The sequence below is a fragment of the Aethina tumida genome, chromosome 7 (genome assembly GCF_024364675.1).
Source record: "Aethina tumida isolate Nest 87 chromosome 7, icAetTumi1.1, whole genome shotgun sequence".
Classification (NCBI taxonomy): Eukaryota; Metazoa; Arthropoda; class Insecta; order Coleoptera; family Nitidulidae; genus Aethina; species Aethina tumida.
Window position 1 is genome coordinate 14,551,977 of NC_065441.1, and position 26,231 is coordinate 14,578,207.

The 26,231-nt window shown below is 28.8% G+C and overlaps 1 protein-coding gene across 7 annotated transcripts in view; it reads left to right on the top strand.

Moving 5' to 3' along the window:
• Positions 1–25,945, top strand: part of LOC109595439 (protein kinase shaggy) — a 143,747-nt gene extending 117,802 nt beyond the window's left edge. For 5 of the 7 annotated variants that reach the window (XM_049969586.1, XM_020010784.2, XM_020010786.2 and 2 more), the window contains exons 2-8: positions 1,426–1,616; positions 5,346–5,429; positions 16,054–16,164; positions 23,165–23,500; positions 23,559–23,654; positions 25,486–25,672; positions 25,756–25,945. In XM_049969586.1, the coding sequence (XP_049825543.1) occupies positions 5,364–5,429; positions 16,054–16,164; positions 23,165–23,500; positions 23,559–23,654; positions 25,486–25,672; positions 25,756–25,895 (936 nt within the window). In that variant the 5' untranslated portion in view covers positions 1,426–1,616; positions 5,346–5,363 and the 3' untranslated portion in view covers positions 25,896–25,945. Of the gene's footprint in view, positions 1–1,413; positions 1,617–5,345; positions 5,430–16,053; positions 16,165–23,164; positions 23,501–23,558; positions 23,655–25,122; positions 25,391–25,485; positions 25,673–25,755 lie in introns of those variants that run through there. The other 2 variants (XM_020010783.2, XM_020010787.2) reach the window with 2 other exon arrangements.
• Positions 25,946–26,231: the final 286 nt, after the last annotated feature.

Here is a 26,231-nt window from a genome sequence, read left to right on the forward strand (position 1 = left end):
ATGAACTAAAAATTTTCGATTTTTATGATTTGTTTTAAAATTAATATTTCTTTGTCAATTTTGTTTTATATTGTTTTATTAATATTTAAATTTAAAGTACACATTCCATTTTTTTTAAGAGTACAATTATCATGTTTAACTAATTTTCCAGTCTTTCACAAACTTAACAATTATTTAGTTATAAAATTACAAAATTTCCTGTTAAATTTTATGATTCTTGACTTAATTTATCGCCACCTTAATAAATTGCAATATTTAATGAATTTTAACTTTCACTTAAAAAAGTCAAATTTGGCAATTTCCCATAATTCTCAAGATTTTTGTGATTTATCTCAAAATTGTTATGTCCTTGACAATTCTGTTTTAAATTGTTTAATAAATATTTAAATTAATTAAAGTGTACATTACATTTTAAAAGTATAATTGTAATATATAACTAATTTTCCAGTCTTTCACAAATTTCACAATTATTTAGAACAAAAGTTCGAATTTTCCTGTTTAATTTTAATAACTCTTGAGTTTTAAATTTGTCTGCATCTTAAAAACCTGCTATAATTTATGAATTTCATTAACATTTGTTGAATCATCTTTTTTTCAAACAAACAAATTATTATAATTATTATAACTACTTAAATAGACAAACAGTGTGATATTAATTATGGAATTGATAATAGGCAATAATATTTATATTCATATTACAAATATAATAAGTAAATACATAATTACTTTGTATATACTGTATAAATTGTTTCAACTATTTAAAATAACCCCACCACAATCCACATCCGGTAATTAAAATTGTTTTCTTTCTTTGAATATTCCGTAATTTATGTTTAAATTTATAATAATACTGTCACACTGATATTCACAAAATTATCTTGTCTGCATAGTTCCAAAGTGACAGACTGTAAAAAATTGCAATCCAATTATATCAAGCTAACTTTGTGTACATGTCGCTGTCACACACGACGAAAAGTTGAACTCGTAATCCGTTTCCATATCGATTATGTGGCCCGAACTCGATACTTATAAATAGAACTTCACATCTTTTAAATTGGTTTAATCATTTTAAATTGATTTGTCAGTCGGTGGAAAAACGCACGTTGAATTTAGTATAATGAACAAAATATATTATGGTCTTGTTAGCGATCAGAGACTGTTGCCGCAATAAATTACGAGTGGTCGTCAGTCGCACATAAATCATAAATTCACCACTCCACCAATATATTTATTATATCCGTGCGTCGATAAATTTCATCTTATTGCCCTGCAACGATCTCTATTTTATTAATAGCACAATTGGCCGCAGGAATGTTATGAATTCCTAGTGATTCAATCACGGTCAATTGTAATATGTATGTTAACGTGGTGTAAATCATTTTTTAATAATTGGTCTTTGTTTCACCCCTGCTGGCGGTTACATAGGCAAGGACGGCAGTAAGGTGACGACGGTGGTGGCCACGCCCGGCCAGGGTCCAGACAGGCCGCAGGAAGTCAGCTACACCGACACCAAGGTGATTGGCAATGGCAGCTTCGGCGTCGTGTACCAGGCGCGGCTGTGCGAGAACAACGAACTGGTTGCCATCAAGAAGGTGCTGCAGGACAAGAGGTTTAAGGTTAGTGGACACTTTTTCAAAAATTTGATTCTTACTTTCTTAAGGTTTCACGAAGTTCCGGTACTCAAAAGCAAAGAGGAATATTACAGTTTGAATCAATCATTCTTTATTCAAAAATTCACTTGGAACAAGCGATTAATTATTTGTTGATTAGCACCAATTATTTATTGGAATAAATATATTCAAAATTCACGAGTACATGAAGTCTACAGTTATTGATTGACCTTACCCAGATTTTGATTCATTTAAACATTATATAAAATTTACAAGCAAATAAACTAAAATTTCAATTTCAATTTAATATAATATGATTTATAATATTCAAATTTCAGTTTCAATTAATTAAATTAATTATTCAGTTTAAAATTTCAAAAATTCTTCTTTAATTTTAGTGATTCTTGAATTTAACCATAAAAGCTTGCCACAATTTATGAATTTTAATTTTTATTTAAAAATTTCAGACTTGGCTATTTTCCATAATTATCAAAAAAAAAAAAAAATAGAATTTTTGTGATTTATCTCCTCGACAAATTTATTCTAAATTGTTTAGTTAATATTTAAATTAATTAAAGTACACATTATATTTTAAGAGTACAATTGTAATGTGTAACTAATTTTCCAGACTTTCGCAAATTTCACAGTTATTTAGAACAAAATTTCAAATTTTCCTGTATAATTTTAATGATTCTTGAGTTTTAAAATTCTCGATAAAATTTCAGTTTCGAATAATTAAAATAATGAACTTTTTCTAAATTTTGTTTAGATGGAAATTCATATAAAATGTTCAAGGAAATAAAGTGGAGTTTCAGTTTCAATTCATCGAAATAAATGTTTAAATCTACAATTACCGATTTATATTTTTTCCAGATTTTAATTAGTTTGAAATTTATATAAAAATGACAAGCAAATAAAGAGAAATTTCAGTTTTAAGTAATGAAAATCATTATGATTAAATCTACTACTAGTTCAATTAGTTGAAAACGTATAAAAGCTTTCCTGGGATATTTCAGTTTCAATTAATTAAAATAATTTTGTTTAAATTCTGCAATTATATCAATTAAATTGGGATTATATTTAGTCTATTTTCAATAATTTGCTCAGCACTAATAATTTCAACTTCGAATGCATTCCATGAAACGTGTACAAGGTTCCAACCTTGACCTGCGATTTTCCATTTCAAATTTACGAATAGTAATCAGACCACGTCGAAAAATCATATTACTATATAAAATTTCTTCTGTCAGATTTATCTGGTCAATATTAATTTATTAAACAAAGAAAAACATAAAAGGGGATTTAAAAACTCAATTTGGACGAGTCGAATTGTATTTCGCTTCAGCCACAGAAAACTACTTTGCAAATTCAGTTTGTTTTATCCACTTTGTAATATCGTACGAGTGATAAATTCGATTTTGTCATACCTATATTCGTATTCGTATACTGTCCAACTTTGTCTCGCTTAAATAAATTGGTTTTTTTAATTCTATTACGTTTTATCATTAAATGACATTTTAGTGAATACATGTTAGAAATTATTAAAAATATATAAATTGTTTGGATTATTAAATGGAATCAATTAATATTCAATATTGCTTTTTATTATCAAATCAGTAAGACTAATTTGGCTTATTATCATCACGACTGTAATTTAATGGTCATAAACCATGTTTTACCGGTTCACTTGTGATTAACCAAACGGTTCGATTAGTGAGACAAATTACCCTTCGAACACAATTGTCACAAATTAATTCTGAATTTCAGAATTCATATGCCACAAATCATGATTTGCCTATTCAGTGAATAGATGATTATGGATAAAAATTAGAATTTCTCGTTCCAACCCTGAAATATGTTACCGGTTTAAATTCACCACCTGCATAGTTCCCTCGGTATTTACTTCACCCAGCTTTTTCTTAATTAACTTAAGACGCCCCTGTTTACCGTCCCCTTTCTCTCATTTATTCATAATCCACCCTTGTTGCTAATTATTCGCAAAATCTGCGATTAAAATAAAACGTCGATTTAAAATGGGGTATTTTTAGCATGAATTTATTCGAAGAAAAGGTCGCCAAGTACATAAATGTTTAGATACTAACCTAGCGAGTGCACGAAAGTGAATTGAGCGATGATGAATAACCTTACTTACGTGGGACAATTTAATTATAGTAGCCAAGTTGTTCATACACAATTATGTGCAGCTGATTCACCGACTCGATACGTCGATTGCAATGTCACGGTTTCACGTTTATGAATGTCGATCATCTCGGCAATAAATTATTAAAACGACCGATGTTCTACAACGCTTAATAAGTTTCGAAAACGTGTCGTTACAATTGTCGCGTTCACAATCGGAACACATTCGTGGTTTTGTTTCAGTTTCGTACAAACTTTCTAGGCTCTCCGCAAATTAATACATCCACTAACGGAGTAAGCCGCCGTGCCACTTACCTATCTAATTGCCACTAATTTTCTAAATTAGCTGCATGATTAATGTTAATGTCCCAAGTAGAAGCAGATTGTTTATTAAGCAGTCCGTGTACTAGATTAATTGGTTAATAAACGCCTGATATTTCGCTGCACTGCTGGCAATTTATTCATTCCTGCAACGTTTTTAATCCTGCCAGAACGTTTATCCTTTCCATTATGGAATAAAAAATGTGCAAAGGAAAATTAAAAAATCACTCTCTCTTCAGTCCCCCAAAATTACAGGCAGTGTACTGTGTTGAAAAGTCACACATCACGTCACAATTTTTGTATGTTGTAGCAATTTACATTTTACATTGGTGGAGAGTATTAATCTCAAAAGCTTCAAGTTTTAAGTGTATTTGTTTGGCACCTTCTCTGAGAATTTTATTTTGAACATGAAAAGGCTGTGAACGAAATGGACCGCAAATGAACAAAAAATGGCGTTGTGAGGACGTTTGAATCGAGTGTTTGGCCTCGTTTCATCGCAATGAAGCCGAATTTTAGCATCGATTCATAATAATGGACGAAACATGGGTCCACCGTTTCATACCTGAGTCGAAAAAAGAGTCAAAACAATGGATTACAAAGGGGAAAACCGGCTCTACAGACGGCAAAATCGATGAATTAAAATTCGAATTGTTTCCTTTCTCACTCTATTCGTCCAAGGACTATTTTCTGATAGCAAACTGGAAAAAATGGTCTTGCGGTAATAGATTTTTCAACAATAAGGCCCTGGAGTGTATGGTTGATGGCTATCTTGAAAAACTCGATGTTTCTCTCTATAAACAGGCCATCGGAGCTATTGAACGCCGTAAAAAGGGTACGGGGCTAAAAGGAGACTGTATAAAGAAAAAGAAAGTTTTCTTTGTTATGTCACCTTTAGAATAAGAAATTTAAGAAAAAATTGTTTATTCAATGTAAATAAAACAATAAATCACTTTCTTAATTACCTTATTAATGTTTAGTATATTTTTAAAATGTAAAAAATTAAGTTGAAGGTCAATAAAAATTAAATTAATGTTGTGAGTATTACATTAAATAGCTTAATATGTTTTTAATCCTACTGGAACGTTTATCGTTCAACATCCCATCAAACAAAAAAGCCAAGATCTAATCTACTCCTTAGGGAGTCTGGATGTGTGCTGAACATAAAATAATGTATGTTTAGACATGCTATTTTTAGGCTCGTGTACTGGAACTTCTGAACCGTCTGGATATATCGTAGTATAACCTAACTAACAAAATGTTTTTGTCTGTTTACAGAATCGGGAACTTCAAATTATGAGAAAATTAGAACATTGTAATATAGTTAAACTTAAATATTTCTTTTACTCCAGTGGTGATAAGGTAAGTAAATATTCGTTTGAGCTGGCTCACTTGCTGATGCAACATCAAAGCTTTGCTTTTTAACCGGTGTATCGAAAGTCAATCGATAAATATAATAAAGATAGAATTTCTATGTTGCATCAGCAAATTTCATTTAGCATATTTGTTATGACACTGATGTGAGTACGCCTATATAAAAAATACGATCGATGCAATATAATCGTGTTTATGGCTTCGAGACCGAAATATAAATTTAGATTATTTTAATAATTGAAAATAATTCGCACAGCAACAAGCTTATTTTACTATTTTATTTAGCGGCTAATATTAAGTGAAACTAAATGAAGTTCTCCGTATTATCAACCAGTAAATAATATTGTTTTAATAAACATTTTTACAATTTAAGTAAATGATTCATTTTAAACCGTGTTGAAATGAATGTTTATTCACCGTGATTTAGAGAGAGCGAAAAACAAATTACAATCTGCAAAATGAAATATTTGTTGTTTCGTAGGAATTTTTTTAAACACACTAATAAAACAGTTATTGAACATTTCAATTGAGTGCTTTTATTTAAAAAATAATATTTGCGTAGTGGCAAATTTTAATTAAGCTTCTGAATGTATTTTAGTTTGATGAACATGTCATGTACATGTTTATTGATTCCCATTTCGTATATAGTTTCATTATAACCATCGTAATGTGCAACTAAGTTTATTTACATTTTTAATAATAATATTAACAAATTTTACGCAATTATTTTTTAAATGAATTTTAAATCATAATTTGATTAAATTAAAAATTGTATTATACTGCAGTGTGTTTGTATTTTAGTTTCATGAGAATTTATATGTAATTATATTGTGCGTATTTACTGATTCGTATATCAATTTAGTAAATTGATTAAATATCCGACAAATACGATTGAATTATGTTTGCCTTTGTTACATTTACATTTCTTGTTTGTTGGAAATCTAGTTTTAATTTTACTACGGAATTAAATTATACACAAAACGAGAAATTGTTACTGTTTATTTTGTGTAAGTTTTAGGTAAACATATTTTATATATTTTATAATTACATATTGCGTTTAATTTTATCATCAATGCAAATGTATTAAAACATAAAGATAAAACGTTACAATAGAATGTTGCTAATTAGCAATCTTCCATGAAAGTATTTTTATTAATTTGGTTTTATATCAAGTGATATTTTAAACATATATTCAAAAATTGCAAAATTTAATAACCGAAATAATAGATAATGAAAAACTGTATTTTTATTACCTTTAATAACCAATAAATGCACATTTTTATGGTCCAATATTGACCATAGTAAAATGTGATTGGTTTTTACAATAATTTTCTTAATAATTTATAATTTTTTTTAAAAATTTGTTGAAAATTATTTTACATATTTAGTGGTATATTTAATAAAAATATGTATTTTATTTTTTTATATTTTATTTAATTTGTCAAATATTATTTTCATCAAGATACACTTTATTTTTTGAATTTTTTTATATAATAATATTTAAATTATTATTGTTATTCAATATAAATTTGTAAATTATTTATAAATTTTTATGAAAATTTGGATTTTTTTAATTATACACTTAGTTAATAAAAATATCCATTATATTCTGTTTATTACTGAGTATGTAATAAATAAAACTATATTAATAAATTTTGCAATATTTATGAGAAATTACGTTAGAAAACTATTACTAATTATTAATGTAAAGTATTTACACTTCAAGGATTTTTTATTAAAAACTTGTTTAATTATGAATATGTTTTTATCTTTTTGTAAATTTGAAAATATTTAGTAAAACGACATATTCATCAAATCATTTAATTCACCGGCTGACAATTTTAAAGACCAAGCGTAAATTAAGTTATACAAAAAAATTACTGTTTATTTCATAGATAAATCTATATTATATATTTTATAATTATGTATTCAGTTTAATTTTATCATCAATGGAATTCTAAATGAAATAACACACATTAAGATAAATTTGAACGTTACAATATAATATTGATAATTAAACAAACTTTCATTAAAAAATTCATTTAAAAATTACAATATTTTTAATAATCGAAGTAATGATAGAATAATTGTTTCTTTTAAAAATTATTTTACAATTTCTAGTAGTGATTTTAAAATTTAGATGTATATTTAATAATATACGTTGTGCAATAAAATTTTATTAATGTACATATAATTGAGAATTAATGTTTTGAAAATTTATATAGCAAATTAAAACAGTAATTAGTATTATTTATAATTATATCGTTATGGTTATTTAATGTAAAATGGTTAATTATTTATGATTTTTTATCGAAAAGTCGTTTTTTGGTCCTTTATGTATCTAATAAAACTATATATTAGATTTTGTTTATTATTTAATTTGCACAGTTTTGAATACATTAAAATAAATATATTAAAAAATTTCAATACAAGACAGTAATTAGGATTATATATTATTATATTGTTATTGTTGTTATTCAATGTTGGTTAACTAATTGTGTTTATTAATAGAAAACTTTTTTTTAATTGATAGTGTTTATTTATTAAATCCCATATCTTCATAATCAAAGCATCGAATACACCTGCTGACATTTTTAAATTTCAAATTCAATTGTAACGTGAGTATTTTTTAAAAAGAATAACTGACCGCTTTTGTCCGAGTTAATTATCGCTGTCACGCACAATTTTCCTCCATAAACGAGTGACATTCGCATCCGGAATGTGATAAATTTATTGTCCGAAATTTTATGCAAATTTTTAATTAATTTATTAGCACAACTAATTTTAATTATTGCTTTCTACAAGTTAATTAACTAATTTGTCTTAATCGCTTGAAATAAAACAGGTGGTTGGACGTGGTAATTGAATGACAATAAAAAATTTGTTTCTGTTTTATTTGTTTCTAGACAAATGAACGGGTAAGGCCTCGATCCAGACGCGACAGAGACGAAACGGTGATTTTTTTATCAAAATTTGCGCATTGACATTTGGCTTTTGGAAAATCGATTGAAAGTTAACATGCACAACCCATTTCAATTTTACTCACCCAGTGCCAAAGCAAACAACTGTCCAAATATTATTCGAGCCGCAGAAATTGTGGAAACTGGAACTCGGCATGAATAAATCACGTTGTCAAGGCGTCGTATTGATTCAATTCAAATTAGTCCTCCTCCATTACAATTTACCTAAATGCAGGCGAAATTACGTATATAACTAACGAATTTATATCGTTAATTCGGGGGTTGATCGTTGGGTTGTGCATGGTGACAATGTTTATCGCTAATGACGCTCACTATCTATAGTGTGACAGTAAAGCATGTTTATCGGGTCGGAAAATGCAGTTAATATGCCCCCGGCCGTCGAATGTTTAATAAAAATGTTTACGGAACGAATGGTCGGATTTAAAGTTGCCGCATAAAAATCCTGTGCGGAAAATATGCCGTTTCTCACGCCTGGAAACGAACAAATATTGGAAATTCAATGTTGGTTTTTCATTACTGGTGTTTAGTATGTACATAAACAGTTTAGTAAGTGTAAAATGCTGGCTTATTGATGGACTTTAATGGGATATTTCACTATCCGAGAAGAACCAGAAAATTTGTAATTTTTATGTTAGTATATTCATATTAGAATAAAACTTTTTATAGTTTTCTACTATAATTGGCAAATAAAAGTTGACGTCAATTTTTGCAGTAATCAACATAAAACATGTTATCGTATGTTCTTTTATTTTTATTGGCACACTATAATATTGAGCTTGGATCAGGGATGGATAATCATGGAAAATTTAAATTTATTTGTCAAATACTAACACGACTAATATTTACACGTTAATCAGTGTTTATATTGATCTAATAATAATAATTTACGTTAAAAAGTGTTTGTAACTTTTCAATTTTAAATATATTTTCTGACTAATCTTTTTGTTTTAAAATATGTTTTTTAATGTTTAATTATTATTATATTAATAAAGTAATTTAAAATAAATTTATATATGAAATAATATATTTAACTCTTCTATAGTTTCTCCAGAATCTCAGTTGTTCTATAATAAAAAATTTGTAATTTTATTTCATTAACATTTTTAAAATATTACTATTAACAAACAAGGCGGAATTAAAATATATTGAAAAAAATAAAAGCTGATAAAACAATGGTTAAATAAGTAATGCTGTTAAAATTTAAAATTATATATAAAATATTAATTTTAAATATTATTTTCAATATTTGTTTGCATATTTTAGGTTTTTTTTATAAATTAACAAAACAAAAATATTTTTATCTGCGTCTGTGTCTGTGTTGAATTCAATCTTAGCATTTATAAAATGTCAAAAATATTTATTAAAATGAATAAAAATAATATGTATAATATGTACTATGAGATTAATTAAATTTATGATTGAAATATTGCAAAATTCGAATATTCTTTATATTATTTAATCGAGTTTAAAATTAACTATCAATTTTTACTAATTGAATGATCCCACATCAAAATTCTTTTAGATTATAAAATAAAATAACTTTATTTCCTTACAGTCTATAGGAAGATATTTAAATTAAAAAATTGTCTAAAATAAAGTATAAATAAAACCTAATAAAAATTATTAAATAAGTCGTGAAGGTACAATTAGAAATTATTGTCTAAAAATATTATTTTCATTATTTAATTGTATATTTTACTGTTTTTTTGTATAATTGAACCAAAAAGAAATAATACTTAATAATTGAATTCAATTTTAATTTTCAAAAAAATTCAAAAATATAGAAAAATAATATAAAATATGTACAAATAAAATTTAAAATGATATTTTTTTAATTTTATTACCAATTTTTTAATATGGAATTCAATTATTTACAATTTTCACTAAATAGAAATAATTTTTGACAATTTAAAAGTTTAACAAAAGATTAAAAATTATGATAAATGATATTATAATCTAACCTAGCCTAACCTAATCTAACATACAATTATAGTCTATAGGAAGAGATTAAATTAAAAAAATATTTAAAATAAAGCATAAATAAAACCTAATAAAAATTATTAAATAAATGATGAAGGTACAATTAGAAATTATTGTTTAAAAATATTATATTCACTATTTAATTGTATATTTTACTGTCTTTTATATAATTTAACCAAAAAGTGTATTTTGAATTCAATTTTTAATATTAAAAAAGATAATATATAACAATTATATAAAATATGACAGATAAAATTTAAAATGACATTTTTTTTATTTTATTACCAATTTTTTAATATGGGAAATACAATTATTTACAATTTTCACTAATTAGAAGTCATATTTAACAAATTAAAAGATTAATTGATTGATAAAAATTATAAGTCTATAAGAAGAGATTAAAAAAATGTTTAAAATAAGGTTAAATAAAACCTAATAAAAATTACTGGGTGGTGAATGTAAAATTAGAAATTATTGTCTAAAAATATTATTTTCAAAATTTAATTCTATATTTTACTATGTTTTATATAATTTAACCAAAAAGTACATTACGTATATTGAAATCTTAATATTCAAAAATATAAAAAAATATAAAATATGTACAGATAAAATTTAAAATGACATTTTTTGATTTTATTATCAATTTTTTAATATGGGAAATACAATTATTTTCAATTTTCACTAATTTATTGTAATTTTTAAGCAAATTGTTTTGAAAAATCAAAAATTAATGAAAAAAAGTACAAATTACAATTTATTTAATATTTATACTAAATTGGTTAAAAAATATTGAAAAAATTATTATATCTCTACAAAATTAGAATAAATATTTATAACGAAATAAACTAACTTACGTTTGAAATAGTAAAATATTTCTTTTCTAACCAAAATAATTTTGAAATTTTTAAACAATATTTTGTACATTATTCAACCATTTATTTTAAATTATTATTCAAATTAGCGTATTTACAATATAAAATGTGTATATCACGAACCTTGAAAAAGTAATTGTGTTTACACATACATCCCGAAAAAGTGGGTTTATGGCTCGCCTTCGCCGCACTTTGAATACTCGCGAAACGGCGAAACTAAAGCAACTTTGTTGCGCAAACCCATAACTCTATTAATTGTTAAAAGTTTTTTCGCACGCGCTCCCAACAACATAAAATTTCATCTTAACGACGCCGCAATAAAATTTTCGTATACTCGTGTGCATCAAAGCACATATTTGGGTCAAATCGATACCGTACCCGACTTCAATCGAATTACGAATAACTAACTGTGTCTGCTGTGGCGTTACTAAAAATTGTTTCGTATCGTTGTCGTTAAAGCCAAAACACCCGATTATATTGGATGGAATTAGAATCAACATATCATCATCCCATGGTACTATTTTTTTTTAGTTTGTTTCAATTGTTTTTCTATATATAGCAGACTGAAGTTCCGTTTGATATGTCCATATTATTGGCTACCAGTATGCAGGTATGACCGACCTGCTTTGTAACAGTTTTAATAATTTTAATTTGTTCCTGTAGACAATTTACTCCCGGTTTTTAGTTTATTATTTTTATTTATTTGGCTTTTTGGTACCCTGTTGATCGCTAGTTGGGCACAACTTTACTTCGCAGGGTAATTTTTAAGTTGGTATATTTATTTTAGCATCTCACAAAATAAACATGTATGTCGATTTAAAAATTACCTTGTCAAGCTATATGGAAAAATGTTCTTTGAAGTCGAACTTAATGTGCACAAGTTTTAGCGGGGACACGACACGCGAAACTTGGACGACTTCATGCCACTTTGAAGTTTTGCAGTTTTGCATCTCAACGACTTTCGCCCGCAACGGGCTTAAGAGCTTATAACCGCGACTAACTAGGAAACGAGCCACGTACATTCGCCGATCACGATCCCTTTCAACCACTCATCCAGTTCGTGGTAAAAAATTCTCGTCTCCCGCATTTTGGCTACGTTTCACGGTCTCGCCTCGGCGTCGAACTCGAAAAACAACGACCATTATCCGCATTGTGGCTCTGCCAAAACAATATTCGGGGTTGTTTTCTTTTTGCGTTGGGTTGCCGCGTGGAAAACAGTCGCCACCCCGTTGTGTCCAAGACGCACACACACACACACACCAGACGGTCGTATCGATTCGCTGGGCTCCACCCAACGGAATGTGCACGTTATGTGGGTTGTGGACGAATTTGAGTTTTTAGCGTTTTAGTTGGTTAGACTTTAGTTTCACGATCTTGAACTTGTGCCACGGCATAATATTATAAACGAAATTGACGCGGAGAGGTTGTCACGCTTGTTTTAACTTAATTTACACAAACATTAAGAATAAATAATAACAGATATAACATATCTATAGGCATATTAATAGAAAATAATCGTTGAACATTTATCTCAAAACATTTTTTTAATATTTTTCCGATTTGATAATAATTATACTATTAAGTTAAAAACTAAAAAACAATATAAATTTATTAAAAATTTAATGCTGTATCAGTAATAATAAATCTAATTAATCTAATTAGATTAGAAACTTGTTTAAATAAAATTATATTTTCCTCGAATAAAAATAAATTAATCTAATTATAAGACAAATTATTCAAATTAATTCATATATTCGTATTTATAAAACTATTATAATATCTTATACTTGTTTATATATTTATATTTTTTATATAGTTTCTTATCAAAAAATGAATTCTAAGGAGTAGCCAAAAATAAATTACAAAAAGTCACAGTCGTTAGTTACAGTATAGTTTCAAATATCGCATGAAAAGTATTTAAATTACGAATCAAGATTTTCTTTTCTAAAAATGCATTATTATATAATAATATAATTATGTATAATAATAATTATAATTATACATAAATTTGAAATTAAGTAGGTTAATTAAAGAAAAAAATAACAAAAAGTATTTTTTTCCTAATTAAATGAAGATTCAAAATAAACTTAAAATTTATTTTTACATTTTATTTATAGTTAACTAGTTTTTTCATCAAAGGTATAATTCTATAAAAAAATAGGTGTGAATAAACAAATTATATTAAAAAATTAGGAGTCGTAAGATTTTAAACCAATAATATAGTTTTAATTATATAATGAAATATATTTAAATTACCAATCAAGACTTCAAAAAAAAAAATCAACATCTGTTAATTCATATTTTTAAAATATTTAAAGAAGTTTTAATATTTTCCAAAATAAAAGGTGAACAAAATTCTATAGAAGTAGATATAAAAAATAAATCAACTGTTAATTTTTTAATGAATACAAAATTTATGTAAAATTTTTTCAACTTAAAATTATTACTAATTTTAAAAAATAAATTTACTATGAAACTTATCAAATTAAAATAGTTTTTTTTCTAATTATTTATTTGTAATATTTGTTCTAATTTTTCATCAAAAGCTTTAATTCTATAAAGAATAGTAAATATTTTTAACCTATAATGTTTTAATTAATGAATGACAAATATTTAATTCACTAATCAAGATAAAAAAATCAAGAAAAATATTATCCAAATCAAATATATAAATTAAATCACAAATTTCTTATCTTGTTTTTTTTTTGAAAGAATCTTTATAAATATAATTACTGAATTTTTAAAGAATCAATAAAATAACTAATAAAAGAAAAAAAATATTGGCACTTATCATATTTCAAAAGTTAATATCGTTAAAAATATATTATTTAAACATTGAAATTCAGAAAATCTAAATGTTTAGTAAAAACTTAAATTAAAGAGTATAAATTGAAACCTTTCAATTTTTTTACTTACAAAATATTAATTTTATTCATATTTACATTTGAAAATCATTCAGTAAACATTTCTATAGAATTAGAAATAAAAAAAATAAATCAAATGATGCTTAATGATTACAAAATTTATGTAAAATTTTCCCAAGTAAAAATTATTATTACTAATTTTGAAAAATATTTATATGAATTTATTATGAAACTTAAAATTAAAATAATTTAATTAAATAATAAAAATTATAAAATTAATAAAAATATATTTTTTTAAATTTATTTATTTTGAAAAAATAAGTTTATTATGAAACTTAAAATTAAAATAGGTTAATTAAATGATAAAAATATATATATAAAGCTTTAATTCTATAAAAAATAGTAAAGATTTCGTAATGTTTTAATTATTGAATAAAAAATATTTAAATCACAAATCATGATTAAAAAAATCAAGAAAAATATGTTCCTTATCAAATGTATAAAATAAATGTTAACATTTATAATATTTATAATTTGCTTTGTTCTTGTTTTTCTTCAACGAATGATTCAAAATTTTTACAAAAATAATTGCTGCATTTTTAAAGAATCAATTAAATAACTAATAAATGAAAAAGAAACAAGACATGATAAAAAAGAGTTAAGAGGTTAGTAAAAATTAAAAAAATATATTTCAACATATGTTATACGTAGGTACATCTGAAAATAAAATAAATTAAATGTATAAATTATAGTAGTAGTTTATATCTTTTGTAAAAGAATAAATGTTTCTTCAAAATTCTAATAAATAATAATATAATAATTAAATGTAAATTATATATCTTCTATATAAAATGTATGTAAAAGTAGAAGCAAACATGCTTTTAATACCTTACCTTCTTAATAAACACAAATTGCAAAATTTTTCTAAATTGGACTTTAATATTAGAAATGTTTAAACAAAGTTCTATATAGTTTATTTCACTTTTATACATTATATTAATTAAATATATAATATAATTAAATGTTAATAAATTCTACAAATTACCATTAACATATTTTTTTATGACTACATAATAAAATATTAATTTTTAGTTCTAATTTCTTGCACATTAGGAAAACAACTAAAATCTTGTACATTTCGCCATGAATTTACATAATTACTGTCTGCTCGAGTAGATAATTAATTTCCATTAGTTTCGATAGCAATGCATGTTAGTGAATATTGATAATGATATTAGTATATAATTTTGTAATATAATCTGAAGTAAAGCGATCAATTTAATATAATGGTCGATTTAATTAATTTTTCCCGACTTCAAATCAAATAAGCGATTTACATTAAAAATTACTAACAGTTGCCGAGCATATTAAATTAATATACAGCACGTACAAAACGAATGCCGGGCGTGCAACTTTCCGTGAAATTTCTTCTGATGCATCTATTCCACGGTGAATCCATGCCGCTTTCACTAAAACATAAGTTCCGACCGTCCATGCATAATTCCACAATCATCGGAGGTTAAAAACTAATCCGCAAACCGTTATAGATATTAGAAACTCGTAATAATAATTACGGCCAGTTTTAATCGAGTCCCAGTTTAGTTGAACATTTCGTACCGGACTTATCCACATTTTCAATTAAAATACACGCACGGAATCCCTAATGGAACTTGTATGGCCGTCGGGATTACGGTTCCCGTTGAAGGGGCCTTGTTGTACTGGTAGATTTGTGATCCCGACTCTTCAATACGACACATTAACCTCTAACATGTATTTTTTGAATAGGCGTTTTCATTTTTAGGGATATAAGGCTCGGTCTTTTTTTATTTTAAGTTTTGTAACGCTCTAACTTATACTAATTGACCCGATACCGTTGGTCCAATTAATAAATTTGTTGTCTTGATTTTTTTTGCAGAAGGATGAGGTGTACCTGAATTTGGTTTTGGAATATATCCCTGAAACAGTATATAAGGTAGCGAGGCATTATAGTAAATCTAAACAGACCATACCCATCAGCTTTATTAAGGTAAGTTCTATCTTATTATATTTTGGCAGGTTCTAACTTAAAAGAATTATTTTACTTTAAACTAGGGATGATTTCAGTTCTTTAGATTTTGTTTTTCTGTTCATTCACAGTGAGTTTTTTAATAGAACGTGAAATTTATTTAATTTTCAATATTATCAAAAGTTTCGAGCTTTTTAGAATCATGGATTGGTTTCCTCAAAATTTTGATTCTACAGCACTTTATTTTAATTGACCCAAAAATAATAAGGAATAAATATAGATATTTAAACAGTAAAAGATGTTAGTTAAATCATAGATTATGTTAACTAGGCAAAGGTACAAAGCGTAGAACTTGAAATTAAAAAAGATATCCCATAAAATATTTTGAAAAACGTTATAAAATTTATTCACCTTTTAAGCCATGAAAACAAGGCAAAAAGAGCAAGAATTTTGAAGATGTTAATGTTAATAAATATTTAAAAATAAAAACAATTAATTGTCAGAATCATGACTGTAAACAATTCTAACCAATATCAATGTTATGGTAGTTAAAAATAATATTTTAAGTTAATAAAAGCTGGCAGTAGTTTCACAAAATCTAAAAAGCTTCTGCAAGCTTTTTAAGTGGCTTTTATACTAAACCAGATATAAGTTATGAAAAATTTGACTTTACGATTTATTTTAAATTAATTAATTTCATAAAAACATATTAAAAACAAAATTTATTCATTGTTATTTGGCATAAACATGAATTCCTCGAATTATCTGATCCTGCTATAAATATTGTAACTCCGTTGTTTTGAATAATTTGATCCGTCTTCCACGTAATCCATTAAGAGATTGTTTTCCATAAGTAAATGTTTTTCGGTGTATATTCTTAAAATTAAATCCTAAGTGGATTATAATAATATTTAACCAAATAAAATACTTATTGTGATGGATTTTGTTACATAATACATATTTTTTAAAAATATCAAGGATTTTTGCTATTACCTCCGTAAAATCGACCAGATAATTAATGGTTCGAGTCCCGAAACTTAACTGACCTCGTCCAACGCGATAAATCAAACGCAATTGGGACGAAAAAAAGGCCTCACGATTCCCTCAGGAGGTCCATTAGCTGGGCGAAGAGTTTCAGGCCAAGAGAGCCTTCTCGTCGCAGTCGAAAGCTTTCAAACAAATAGTCCATCGATCGGCCATTAGACCGATTAAAGCGCTCTGCGCCTCCGCCCCTCGCCTTTCGCTTTTATGAATGTGTTTATCGGCGAGTCGTGCAAAAACCCGAAATGCTTCGTTGGAAGTTTTTACATTAATTATTTTTGGACCGGTAATACGGGAAAAAATCGGATTTTTAAAGAGTTTAAGGAGGCAGCAGAAGCTTTTTCGACTGTGAATGTTAAAAATAACAGTTACTTTAATCTAAAAACACTTACGTTCCTTTCAAAACGAAAAAGTACAGCTAAATTTAGCATAAGAAGTCACAGAATTATAAAAGAACTTTTATGAACAAAGATTTAAATATTCTGAAGTATTCGAGGCAAGAAGTCCCACTGCGTAAAAACATTTTATCATTTCGTTCCCTTTCGCTTCTGGTGCGAATCCGGAGTGAAAGTAAATAACATTCTGAAGGGTTCGTAATGACAAATTGATGGCGAAAGTTGCGAAAATTTAAGCTCGCCCCGAAGTTATATTTCATGTGCTTGTAAACTTATTTTAAAACTTGTAGACAACTTTCCAATCTTTGACTCGATAACCATTCAGAAGTCAGAATTAAAAATAAAGATACTCATCATTCATAAAACGACACGAATGTTTCGCAGCGCAATTTTTCTTCTCGGCTTTATCAAAATCAGCATCGTTGACCTTTGGTACCTCCACCGACGTATCGCGCCGCCAGAATCGGCAACAACGTGCGCCTCGACGCACGAGAGGATTGATTTAGCTCAGGCCTGGCAGCACGCCTCGTGTCCAACGCATTAATATGCGTTCGGCATATTTCCGCGAACAATTACAAGCGTTCCCATGGGCGAGATATTGCAACAGAAAAATTATCCGGTCCTGACGAACAAAAGCCTTTCTTGACCAGTGCCAGTTGGTGATTTGTTTCAAATTAGCCCCGCTGTTACGAAAAAATTAGCTTTCAATCATAACTGGACGCGGGAGCTTTAATTATTCGATAATGGCTCAATTATGAGGTTACTGGTGAAGTTCACTCATACTTCCCGTAAATGCATTTCGGTTTCGCATTCCGTTCATTGTTTGAATTGATAAAATCTTCGAGTCCGTCGAAAACTTTCGCAATTTAAACTTGAAATTGTGTTTAATAGGAAATTATATCACGAACTCCCAGCCAGGTATTTTTTAACCAGTGCCAATTTCTGCTGAAATTAAAACAAAACATTTCAAGTTCTGGAAATGAATTCACTCCATAATTATACTATTATCAGCCCCAAATGTGAAATGAAAACTTTCCCATCTGCCTCAGTAACAAGTCTACGGTCTTTGATTTGCAAAACTTTTTACTTTAAGTTCAAGTTGATGGATAAGTTTATTCGACATATTGGCTGTCAAGCGCTGGTTTTCTTGAAAGCAGCAATATAACAATATTAAGGTGTTAAAGCATTTCGAAATGTTTCCTGGAATATGGATATGACAATCGAATTTTTATACAATGGAGATATAAAAGCCCATTTATAAAATAATGCAGAAATAGAATTTTATTGAGTTGTATAGAAAATACATAAAACAAAAAGCATTTTTGCCTGGAAACAAATTTTATCAACATTCATGGTTCATATTTTTACATGAATGCTTTTGAAATGGCCAGTTTACATGAAATTCGTCACGGAAAACATTTCAAGTTTTCGACTTTATATCATAATTATACAATTATCATCCCCAAATTTGGAATAAAAACTTTTTCCCCAACATTTGATTTTTACAAGACTTTTTACTTTAGTCCAAACCCATAGATAAATTTATTCGACATATTGACGTCAGACACGAGATTCTCGGAGGCATCAATACAACAAGTTTTTTAAGTTTCGCAAAATGTGTCTTGTAAATAAAAATGTGAAAAAATCAAATTTTTATACAAAGGGATTATATAAACCGATTCGTAAAATAATGCAAAAATAAAATAATAATTTTATTAAGTTAAACAGAAAATACATAATACAAAAAGCTCATTTTTGCCTCGAAATATTTTATATCAACAATCGTGGTTATATAGTATTGTTAAGCTTTTGAAATGACTTCACATCATAATCATACTATTCTCAGCCTCCAATTCTAAGCCTAAAGATCATAAAATCAAATCCAAAATTCAAAGAATGGAAATATAAATACCATTCATAGAATAATGCAAAAATAAAATAATAATTTTAAATAGGAAATACAGCTCATATTTGTCTAGGAATAATTTTTATCAACAATCGTTGTTATAGATTTTTACAATTAAACTTTTAAAAAGACGAGCTTATATAAAATCATCATACTTGTACAATTAATAGTCCCAAATTTGAAATAAAAACATTTCCATCTGTCCGAATAACAATTCTACCCGCCAACATTTGATTTACAAGTCTTTTTACTTTACATTCAAAGTGATGGATAAATTTATTCGACATATTGGCTGACAGGCACGAGTTTCTTGAGGGCAATACAACAAGCTTAAAGTTTTTTATTCCACGCAAAATGTTTCTTGGAATAAGGATATGGCAAAATCAAATTTCCGTACAATAGAAATATAAAACCCGATTCATAAAATAACTCAGAAATAAAATAAGAATTTTATTGAGTTATATGGATGCAAATAAAAGCTCATTTTTGGTCGGAAATCTTTAATTTTCATGAAATTCGTCATAGAACACATTACAGGTTCTCCAAATGAATTCACGTCACAATTATTCTTCTGTCACCTCCAAATTTGGGAAAAAGAATTTTACCGACTACTATTTGATAACAAAACATTTTATTTTACGTTTTAACTGATGTATAAATGTATTACGTATATTTTGCTGTCGTATGCAGCTTTTTTTGAAGCCAACAATATAATAAGCTTACATTGTTTTAAGCTTTGCCCAATGTTTCCTGAAACAAATCGAATTTTCAAACAATATATAATCCGAGTTGTTACATAATGTAAAAACAATATAATGAGTTTAATGAATTTTATGGTAAATTAATTATACAAAAAGGCTTATTTTTGCCCGAGAATAATTTTATCAGTAATCCTATTTATTTGTTTTTACATTTAAACTCTGGAAATGACAAGTTTACATGAAATTCTCATGAAATTTATTTCAACTCAAACGGTTATTAACCCCAAATTTGGAATGAAAACGTTTCTGTCTAGCTCAATAACAACTCTAGACACAAACATTTAATTTACAAAACTTTTTACCTTTTACTTTACGTTCAATGGGTTAAATTTATTCGATATATTGGCTGTCAGACGCAGGTTTTCATGAAGACAGTGGTATAACAAAGTTTTTAAGCTTCACAAAATGTTTCCTATAATAAGCATATGGCAAATTTTAATTTTTCTACAAGGAAAATATAAACACCGATACATAAAATAAAATAAGGGTTTTATATTACGTGAAATTCGTCTAAAAATATATTGAAGTCAAGTGTAAAATAAAATTTATCATGTGTAGCTTATGACTTAAGTATGTTATTTTAGACCAATGTAATTTTACTACTTAATATTTTCCTTCTTGCAACTTAATTTAATAATCAAAGAGAAGTCGTATCCATAAATAATTCAAAATTGGTTGGAAATTACTGCTGAATTACATAAAACTGCGTGGGTGTTGAACACAGTTTCCTGGCAATTAAACTGTTTCGTTTAAACTTTAACAATTCCACAATTATGTAATTCCATTGAAAACATCTCCGTCGTATAAATATAATCAAACGTAACTTTCAACTCTTAACTGAAGTTCCAACTGGGAATAAGTGACGCATTTGAATTTGGTTCGATAGTTTTATCAACTTTCTTAAAAGTTTCCCAGTTTATTAAAGTAAATTTCGAATTCCAATAAGACATCATCCTTTGGTGCCGGTTACAAAATTCATCACTATGCAATTAGCCGACTATTAAATTTTATTTTACTATTCGCCTCAGTTTAAGCTTCGATTATGACGAGCCAAGTTCATTTTCAACTCATCTAAAATAAATTTAGAATTCCTATAAAACAAAAGTAGCGTACAGTTTACGACATACTTCGTACTGAAAGATAAATTTACACCGCGTACTTGTCATGTAAATCGTTTTTATCGGGAGCAAAAATACCTTTGGAACGTAACCCGGCTTTTCAGCATCAGGAAATGTGTGACTCGGTGAAATGGGGTTGCAAAATCAAATTATAAATGAATAAATAAATCCACATCTTGTGTCACAATTTAAATTAATTTCTCCTGAAATTACGCACCACACCCAATTTGGAAATCGTCACTGGGAAAATGTTGCTTTATGACATTTTCATCCAGTCTGAGGTTACAGTAATGACGACGCAATTAACTCGATTTCAATTGTTTTCAACTTGAAGTAAACCGATTTATTACAACATCGCATCGTCTGTAATAAGTTTACTCCCAATCGCTGTCAAGTACTTGAAATGTGTTCGATTTACTGGAGAAATGTCTCCAGAAGTAGGCGGGCTGCTAAATCAATTTCCGCATCAAATTTAATTTCGTACGAAGCGAAATAAACTTAAATAAAAGTGCAGAAATAATTTCCAGCTTTTATTATTACATTTCGTCTGACCTTTCAGATTAAATAATTCGATTCGCCACAATAATTTTTCAGTCGTATTTGCATTGGCAATATTCTCGGTTTTAGCCCGTCTAATCGCATTTATTTTTAATTTAATGTCGTCGTCCCGTTTTCGACCATTCGTTAAGAAACAAAACATCACCTTGACCCAATATTGCACGATTTAAACGATTGCAAATTTGATTAATCTATGGTTTTTTTTATTATGCGAATGTGACAGCTATTTCGGTCCGCTTGGATTTTCGCTAGCAGGAAAACCCAACAACTATTTTTAATGTAGTAAACAAAATTAAAATTTTAAAAATATCAATCCACTTAATAGCATTCGGCTTTGCCAACAAGATTTTTCCCCCGATTTATTGCTGTGATAATATTAATCACGTTTTTAATTAAGATCTTTGCTGTTTCAAAAAGACAATTACAAGTCTCTTTTCTTTGAAATTTGCTGTTTCAATTAGTATAGTGGAAAAAGCAAAAACTGTATTAAAGGAACGTTCATTATTGAAGTCCGCATTAAAACAAAACGAGTTTTGTAATTTTCGGAGAACAGAAGGATTTAATTGCAAGCCGGGCGAATGAGAAATTTTAAAAGTCCACAGAGAAAGTGAGGGAAAAAAGCTGTCGGGAATATTTTTTTGGGAGAGCTTTATTAACTCATTTGCAATCTATTTTTCAGCTTAATATTTTCACAGTACAGTATTCAAATGAATTTCCACATTTAATACATTAATAAGGGAAGATTTCTAAAAAGAACCCTATATTAAAGATTAATGTCTGTCATAAAAAAGTCAAGAAATTAATATACGTCTGCTTCTCTGTCATATTACTAAATAAAAGAAATTTTTATAGAAAGTACTAGACAATAAATAACATCATTAAATAAAATACGAGTACTTATTCGAATGTCTCTGGGTTACCATAAAAGTTATTTAAAATATATATTTATTTTCTATAAAATGACAATTCTTTCATCTTCTCCAGGTGCTTGAACCAGTTTTCAACATTCGTTAAAAGTTCCTAATTTTATATAAATCCTGACAAAGTTGTTTTAATGAGTGGTTTCTGTTTTTGTATGTAAAAATGTTTAAACGTCTAAGTCTTCATTATTATTAATGAATAAAAGAAACCTTTATAGGGTTTTTATTAACAAATTCATCAAATAAAATGTATTTGTAATTTGAACAAATTCTCCAAATCATATAAATTCTGAATTAAGACAATGTCCGTCTTGGTTTTCAGCTGTACATGTACCAGCTGTTCCGCTCGCTGGCTTACATCCACTCGCTGGGCATCTGTCACAGGGACATCAAACCGCAGAACCTGCTCCTCGATCCGGACACCGGCGTGCTGAAGCTGTGCGACTTCGGCAGCGCGAAGCACCTCGTCAAGGGCGAGCCGAACGTCTCCTACATCTGCAGCCGGTACTATCGCGCCCCGGAGCTGATCTTCGGCGCCATCGATTACACGACGAAGATCGACGTGTGGAGTGCCGGGTGCGTATTGGCCGAGCTGTTGCTCAGCCAGCCAATATTCCCCGGGGATTCCGGTGTTGACCAGCTAGTTGAAATTATCAAGGTGAGTCCACGTAATCCTGTTCGAAACTGAAGATAATGACGGTTTTTGTGTGTTTTAGGTGCTAGGTACCCCGACAAAGGAACAGATCAAAGAAATGAATCCCAATTACACCGAGTTCAAGTTCCCTCAGATTAAATCACATCCTTGGCAACAGGTAACGTACACAGGCAGAGGAAATCAATTTGTCCGCAATTTGTGTCGTTAGTTGTCGGCGTTAATTAATCCTTTTGGTTGTATGTAATTCTGTTTAAATTAGTGTTCAAACGGTACACCAGCGACCTACATTGTATGTAGTACCTCAAATGCATCATTATCATCATTTTAATTACTAATCCTGACTGCATTCATCATTATTATCGTATTATGGCCACAAGACAACAACTATGCTATAATTCTGCATCGCTTTGATCGAACGGCTTGGGAAAGAGAATTTCAGAGCTGCTAACAGCACTGCTAATTTTACAAAGCTTTTATGCAGAGATTATATGGCGGTATAATTAAAATCGTCCCTGGTTGCGGATTTGTCGGGACAAAGTGCAGGTGCGACGCCGTAAAGCCTGGGGCTTTATTTTGCATTGATTTCGTGTTCAGTTCGAGGCAATTGGGAAAAAGTGGGCTTTAACGTTTGTTTGAATTACTAATTAATATCGGCAGAACTAAAACTAAATTCATAGTGTCTTGATAGGGTGTTACAGGTGATTATAAAAGCTGTTAGCAGAATAATTGTTTGTGACGCTGCAAGATGTTTTTAAATTTATTTTATCTTAGGTATTTATTTTTATGAAGAGGATTCTTATCTTAGATATTGAAGTATCAGGAGCAGTTACTAGAAAAGTATTTATAAAATAAAAGATAATTTTACAATGTGTTGCTGATAGCAACTATTATTTTGTAAATTAATTAGACTGTTACCGAGGTCCGAAAACGTCATGATAATTGCCATCACTCCATTAAAATTAAAACGTCATCTCTAATGGAATCGTTTCAATTCAAAGGTTGTCCCAATCGATAAGGACGTCTTCTGATTTCTCTGGCGGACACAGCTGTGGATTTTTCACGGATTGTCTTTTAAATCTGGTGCTAACCATAAATGTGAAACATGAAATGACAATTAATAAATTAAAATCCAAACATTTTTATAATTGAACACATGAACAAGATACATGGGGAGAAGTTAGTTCAAACTTTCTTTGACCTCAACATATATCTGTTTTAATGGAACAATGATGAATTAATAAACTCCGTTAATACAAAGACAGCTCGTGTCGAAACTTTGAACATTCTGGATATTACGTTCATTTAACTACGTAATTATTACCACAAGAATTTGTATGTAGCAACTGCAATGTATGCATTTGGGTTTACACTAAAATTTAAATTATATAATAACTATGAAAACAATTCATAAACTAAGTTAAATTTTAGAGTAATTTCAGCATTGTATTTATGAAAATATTAGGTTTACTCTCCTATTGAATCCCACCTATTGTTGTGTTTGTAACTACAGCTTATTAATCATATCAAAAACTTAACCCTTATTAACATATAAAATGGCTGAAAGTCACCAACCCAGTTTTCATTTTCTGTGATGGTTTAACCTGAAGTACCGACGTTTTTTGTAGTTAATGCTGACAAAAATGTCAATGCCACGTTGTAGCACCCAACACCAGCGAATCCGTGTAAGTGAGTGAGATTGATGGCTGCCATTCCGACTAAAACACATAAATATCGGCTCGGCCCACCCTTAACCACGTTTCTAATGACTAATACGCAGGTTTTTTTATTTGAGACACTACAGACGAGGATTTCAATGAGTTTGACTAACCACTAACTTCAATAACTCGCATGGCCGGTTATTGAATAGTCGACGATAAATTCCATTTACTACGCAAAAGTGTTTATGTACCGCGACAAAATTAATCGACACCCTTGTCGTAGGTTTAGGTTGCGCAACTTGTAAATGTTCTGTTTTTTCGTTGTTGCAGGTATTCAGGGCTAGAACACCACCAGAAGCCATCGACTTGGTGGCCCGTCTGTTGGAATACACCCCTTCGTCGCGCATCAGCCCCTTGCAGGCTTGTGCGCATCCGTTCTTCAATGAACTAAGGGAACCGAACACTCGCCTACCGAACGGAAACGAACTCCCTCCCCTATTCAACTTCACAGAGCACGGTACGTAACGTAAAATGTTACTTATGCATCAAACTTCATCGAATTCTTGATGTTTTTTACTAACTATAACTTTTTTGTTTTAGAACTAGGTATTCAGCCCACGCTGAACAACGTGCTGATACCGAGAGTGAGCCAGGACACCACAGGTAGTCCGCAGGATGGCGTCGCCGCCTCATCGGCCGTATCGGCGTCCAGTGACGCCGACGCATCCGGTATACCTTAGGCGGTCGAAGACACGGACGACAGAACTCTAACCCACACACGCCCCCCCCCAATCAATACTCCCCCGCAACAACAACATAAATAAATAAAAAAAAAACTAATCTAAATTTGCCCGCAACCAAGAGACGCCGCCCGACAGCTCGGCGGCACCTCCTGGCCGGAACGGTGGTCCCCACAAAAAAAAAAATACATAATACTACTACCCACACGCTACTTTTCTAGTGTGATTGGGACAGCTGTACTATAGATTTATTATAATATACGTGCATTGTACAGATTGTTTGTAGACGGCATTTTGTATTTAATGCCCCCTCAATTGTTTTTATTATGTTTCTTT